Genomic DNA, 6,564 nt, shown 5'->3' on the forward strand with positions numbered 1-6,564 from the left:
AGAAAGATGGGTTATGCAGAAGAAATTGAAGTTTGGACATAGAATAAAGGCTTGAAACTTGGGAAGATAGGTTGCAACTTTGGTTTCAAACAAGTAATTTAGTCAAAATACTTTGATAATCAATCTAATAAAAGAAATTTTTTTGAAATTATCCTAATTTTATATTTGGCTGAAAAGGGGAAGTAACAAATAAAAGTCCAACTCAAGCCATCTGTTCATCAGAATATGTAAGTAATTGTCGGTGCCATAGAATGTGAGCTAGCAGTTAACTGGCAAAGTATGCACACGTTAATTGAAAAGTGACATACTTTAGTTCAGAATTTCAGGCATTTTCAGAAACTAAATGGCCCTTCAAGACCATAAATCATTGCCCATAGTCACATCATTGACAATTTTCAGAGCTGCTAAGCATAAACACAGTACCACAGTGGTCATAAACAACACGTTCCGGAGTGATTAAACTTATAAGTCAGATTTTTCCAGCTTATGAAAAATAATGCTTGTTTCACTGAGGCTCCTCAGTACTAGTTGAGGCTTCAGAGCGCCTTCTCTTTGCCTCATTGTCACCAAGCTGCAGTGAAACACACAAATCCTCATCACAGTTATTCCTCAATGAAGACAAGTTCTCTGCTGCAATTCTGTCATGTATGCTGTTCTTGTGCAACGGAGACCGACCAATGAAGCTCGGGATGAACTGGTGTTCGATACTGGGACCAACCTTGATTCCATCTTCTAATTTAAATTCAGTCTCCATGATTGATGGCTTCATGTCTTGGCTGCTAGGTGCAACTCCTAGGGGAATAGACTGAATTTGAAGACCAAGTGGCTCATATTTGTCTTCAGCTTTCTCTTTTGGAAGCATGCCGTCAGGAGGTGAAGAATCACCAACAGTAGAGCCGATTACTGTGGCTGACACGGCTCTTTGTTCTTGTACCGCCACTACAAGAAACAACAGCAGAAAATAATCCTAATCAATATAACAAGCAATCTTTTCAGACCTGTCTCCACATTATTCCTACATGAGTTGTGTCCATATTTTAACACCATATTCATTGTAAATAAGCAGTGCCAGTAATATAGTAAACGATCTTAAGAAAATTATGTCTAGTTGGTTTTAGACATGCAAATAAAGAAACTAACCCTATTAAGGTCATCAATATCCCTTCAAGCACCACTAAAGTTACCATCAATACACCAGATCTTTTTGTGGGCTTCTTTTAAGCTCAATTAATATAGAAACATCTCATTTATAAAGCACTAATACCTTTATGATGACAATGATTTATTATATTTGATTTCGACAATACATGTGATTTTAGTTTGGATTCACACAATTGCAATCATATATTTATCATGTTTTTAAGAATTTGTATACATTTCTCAACATGTATCATATCTTATAATTTCCAAAATAAACATATCGGTTGTATGAGATATGCATACTTGTATTGTATCATACGTGTGGGAATAAACCACCCTAACGTAAATTCTAATCCCATATTTGAAAATGCTAAAGTTAGAAGAGAAAAAAATAAATAGAGGAACCCCAGACTATTAGGAAAGGAGTGAAAAACCTTGAAGTCCTTCTTCAGTGGTTATCAAATCAAGTTCAAGTAGATTGAGAAGTCGCCCTAGATCCACCCCACTAGTCCAATTCTCAGGAGGTTGCCCAACTTTTAACTTAAGGCGGCCCCTGTTAGCAGTTCCTCCCCATATTATCCCAATTGGCCGTGGTTTCTCACCATTGTCACCTTTTAACATGATGAGGCTTCCACTATCTCCTTCAAGGTCAAAAGTTTGTTGGTTCTCACCGACAACAAGAAGATCTGTAAGAAAGCATATGCCTTTCTCATCATTGTACTCCAGGGCATAAGCCAAAACAACTCCTGTAGTCAAGCCAGAGCTTCTTCCAACCTTCACCACTTGTTTTCCAATAAGGCTACTGATTGGAGCCTGTAGGTCAATTATTTTCACATCACCAATATCTCCAACGCCCCTCACTGAAGTAGTAACAGTGCACATATCAAAGTCATCAGCAAAAGGAATGAATGCACCATCAGCTCTCACAAAAGTCTCTGCAAGAAAAACACATCAAGATGAGTGACGGACTGTAGAGCATATATAGGGAACAAAATGTAAGTAACACAATTAAATAAATCAGAATCCTAAAACTGTGTTACCTGGATTTATTCCAGCAAATATGCCATACCAAAGCTCATCCGTTATAAATGAAGTTGCTCTCTCTACTGCACCAAGATAAACCCCAGGCCCCAAAGTGGGTGGAAGAGGATGAAACATCTTTTGATTTGGATAGTCTAGATCAACTGCTACATGACGGTTTGTGAGAAAACCAACTTGTCTACTGCCTGTTTGGCTTTTCACAATGGCACCCAAAGTTCCATATGTCTCTTGGTTTGCCACCTGAACTAAGAAAGCAAGTGCTTAGAGGCCAATATATTGATCAAAAGAAGCATACACAAATTTGCTACTAGAGATGCTTCCATGAACTGCATTAATTTCTGAAGAAATCAAATGAATCGTTATCGCATAACAAGAGAGCCATTTTATGATAATTATGGATGCTTCCATGAACTGCATTAATTTCTGAAGAAATCAAATGAATCGTTATCGCATAACAAAGAGAGCCATTTTATGATAATTATGGATGACTTTGAATGTTGACATTCAGCTCACTTAAGATACAATGCATGCATTGGGTGCAAAACATTTATTCTAAAAATATATAGGATATGATACATCTAATACACATATTAAAAAATGTATAAAATTTCGATTATATAACAGCAATTCTGCAAATCCAAATTAAAACATACTTATACTAAAGTAAATTATAAATCATTGTCATCACAAATTAATTCCTATGATTTACTACCAATCTTATTGTCATCACAGGGGATTGAGGATCAGACTAATTTCACTCTTAAAATATCTCAAATGACTGCTTTCATAGACAAACAAAATCTCAAGGTCTGTATTTCTGGTTTTCCAAAATTTATTGCTAATTCAGGCCATAGACCTGGCCAGAGAAAGTCCAATAATGAGATTACTAAAGAACAGGTCCAATTAAAACATGATTAAAGTCAGTCTCCAGAAAACTTAATATGTTTTGCTGAATTTACAAGCGTAAACTCAAAGCTAGACTCCCGCAGACAAGACTCTAACCACAACAAACTTCCAAAGCAAATGAGTAACTTCTTTGATAAAATTAAAGGATAGTAGTTACACTGTGGTTTCTAAATGAAAATGCTAAAGTGCTCCTTTAATCATCACATATATGCAATAGTAATTGATTCAGCTATTCTTTTGTAAACTGGAATGGTCCTTCCATAGAAAAAATAACTAAGAAAGCCCAGAAACACCTGAGATCCTGAACCGATGTACGGATCACCCCCACGCAAGTTATCTACAATCTCTGTGTACAGCTGTTCTTTTGGAACTGGTTCAGGTGCACCAAAATAAGAAAACTCCACCACATCCACATCACACCATACTCCACCAGGGCCCTGGTTCAGAAATTAAACATTGATTTAACAGCATCAGTAGGCACTAGGGAACAACTTAACAGCTATTCACGATACATATATAAATATTTCAAACTCCAAATTTGAATCAAGGAGGTTCAATTTGAAAATCATTGAGAACCTCAAGTGCAGTAGGTAGGCACTGGATTGGACTTAGCCATTGCTTGTGAACTTTCCTGGAAACGAACACTAGAATGGCAGGAATGTCTGTTAATACACCTTGTCGTATGCGAAAACCAATTGCTGTTCCAAGGCTGTAACAACGCAGTATCTTGCTGTGAAATGCCCTGATTGTCATAAGTTCAAGTAATGTGGTGGCCTGATGCCCCTTTGGCAGCCGACCAGGGGTTTCAGGTAGCACCCCCTTTTGTAGGTTTAAAAAGTAGTTTGCTCTTTCTTCAGCAGCATCATTCAAGCGGCTTGGCCATGAGAAGTAAGCAGCACTGCTCTCACAATGCTGTCCAGCTGAAGCAAAGGGTTGAAGCGTTGGTGGACTAAGGGAAGGCAGATTGGAATGACTGCAACAGTTTCTTTCAAGATCCAAAGCAGATTCTTCTGAGGGAGTTGAACCAGAGCAACGGCCTCTCATGTTTAGCCTGGTGCGCTCCATCTTTAGATTAACCTGAAGTGATGTTTTATTTAAACAAAAGGGCGTGAATAGAACGCAAAAATAACTATATGTATAATGTCAATGTTCAATAATATGGAAAAAACTAATATTGCTATGAATAAAACTTAACCACACCACATAATCAGAAAAACATACCATGAATAACATCAACAAAAAGCTTGATATTCTCAGCTCAATATAAGAAAACAAAATCATCTACCAATGAACAAGCCACAAAATTAAAACATTTGAAAACTGACAGAAGAATGATAAAATAAAAAGTATTACTCTCACTTTCGGGAACACGCATAATTCATGGATGACAAAATGGGACAGGGAACAAAATCTGGCACCCACATCCCTTCCAACTCTCAGATTCGAGCAAATGGAAATTTTTAAACTCAGCTACACCATGATGACCAACAGCAGCAACATCAATTATACAAAAATAAAGTTTCAAGCAAGGAAACAGAGCAAAAGAACATGTTTCAGGTCCAAGATACTTCATCCATAAAAAAAAAAAAAAAAGCTCGAGTTTGTATTCCTCCAATAGACAAATCAAGGTCATTGGAGCACAAAATGCATGTCCTTGTTTTATCCCCAGCTCAGTCTCTAAAAATCTCAACAAGGGCACTCTTCAGTTCAACAATCAAACGCATAAAGTAAAGATTTTTCAGGTTTCCACACAACCCCAGTTACCCCCAAAAAAAAAAAAAAGGAGAGAGAGAAGGAGAGAGATACCAGTTCAGGAGCAGAGTGGAAACTGGAAGAGCCTCATTGAGACGGCTAGTTCACCCAAAAGGGGAGATGGAATGAGAATCTGCAGAAAAAGTTGCAGAATTGTGAGGGTGTTTGAACGGTGCAAAGTGGTGATTGCAGTTCAATCCCATGAAGCTGCATAGGAATGGGGTAAAAAGTAAAGTAAGCTCAGTGTCTCTTTGTAGTGTGTATAGTATAGATGGTGTGTGCGCGCGTGTCTTATTTTATTTTCTGTGGCGTTTTAAAAATAGGTTTAATCCACCGTAACGTTCTTGTTTTTTTTCCAAAATTTTAATTAGGTTTTCGGATTTTAAATTGTCCGAATTAAGTTTTGTGTCTAAGTTTTTTTAATTTTTTTAAATTTAAAAAAAATGGTCATGTATCAAATTAAGGTTCTATAATGTGTTCCTTCATTTTTTTTTAATTTTTAAGTTTTTTTTAAACATAATTTACCACGTGCCAATTTAGAATTTTATCACGTGTCATTGTTATGTGAAAAATCTCAATTTTATTCTTATATTTGTCTTAATTTAATCTTTTTTTTTTTAATTGAAGCATTTTCATCCCTTATAAATCTAGACAAAATTAAAATTTTATATAAATATTACAACGATATTTTTATCCTATTATATATTTAACCAAATTAAGTTTATTTAAATTTATATTTTGCATTGAACTTTATTTAAAATATATTTAATAATTTTTATACAAAAATTTGAATTTTGTAATTGTTATAAAACATTTTTAAAATTTTACATTTGAATTTATAAAATTGTTAACTTTACACCAACTCTAACACATTTGTCCAGAAACTATAGATATATAAATATTTAAAACAAATTTTAAATAAATTTGAATGTAGAATATAAATTTAAATGAACTTAATTTGGTTAAAAATATCTATTATCATAAAAACATGATTGTAATATTTATATAAAAGTTAAATTTGATCTCAATCCGGAAGAGATTAAATTGTTCCAATTTTTTTTTTTAAAAAAGTAGGACAAAATTGAGATAAAATAATAAATACAGAGACCAGATTGAGATTTTTTATATAATAATGATATGTGACAAAACCCTAACTTGACATATGACATGTTCTTTAAAAAAAATTAAAAAATTTTAAACAAATTAAAAAAAATAAAAAAAAAAAACCACGAGATGACCCGTGACGTAATTCTAATTTGACAAGCCACAATTTTTCTCAAAAAAAAATTTTAAAAATCAAAAAAACCTAGAGCTAACATGTGGCACAGAGTTAACGTCGTTAATACTGCATGATAGTCAAATTAAAACACATTTGAAGAAAGGTTTAATTAATCGTATAGTACCCAATTTGGGGCTAGTGTGTCAAATAGGTACCCGGTTTTAAAAAAGTGTCAATTGCATCCCAACTTTTGAAAATTGCTTCGATTAGGTCCCTTCCAAATAGAGTTGACTAACGTCGTTAGTCAACGTGCCATGTGTCAATATGTGGTTTTTTTATTTATTTTTTATTTTTTTAATTTAAAAAAAAAATTAAAATGCCACGTGTCAAGTCCCTGTGTATGACATGTGGCATTGTTAGTGCCACGTGGCATTGCAATGCCACGTGTCAGTATCATTATCATATGTCATAATGTTGATTTCGATTTAGTTCCCATTTATGTTTTT

The 6,564-nt window shown here is 34.5% G+C and overlaps 1 protein-coding gene across 1 annotated transcript; it reads right to left on the reverse strand.

The window, feature by feature from the left end:
* Nucleotides 1-265: 265 nt before the first annotated feature.
* On the reverse strand, nt 266-5,095 carry LOC114185077 (protein NARROW LEAF 1-like). Its single transcript, XM_028072577.2, has 6 exons — nt 4,894-5,095; nt 3,664-4,164; nt 3,381-3,524; nt 2,181-2,421; nt 1,575-2,075; nt 266-939 (listed from the first exon to the last, which is right to left on the reverse strand). The coding sequence occupies exons 2-6, from the start codon at nt 4,150-4,152 to the stop codon at nt 506-508; spliced, it is 1,809 nt and encodes a 602-aa protein (XP_027928378.1). The 5' UTR covers nt 4,153-4,164; nt 4,894-5,095; the 3' UTR covers nt 266-505.
* Nucleotides 5,096-6,564: the final 1,469 nt, after the last annotated feature.

The sequence above is a fragment of the Vigna unguiculata genome, chromosome 5, assembly GCF_037176805.1.
Source record: "Vigna unguiculata cultivar grain cowpea cultivar isolate G323 ecotype 2 chromosome 5, ASM3717680v1, whole genome shotgun sequence".
NCBI lineage: Eukaryota > Viridiplantae > Streptophyta > Magnoliopsida > Fabales > Fabaceae > Vigna > Vigna unguiculata.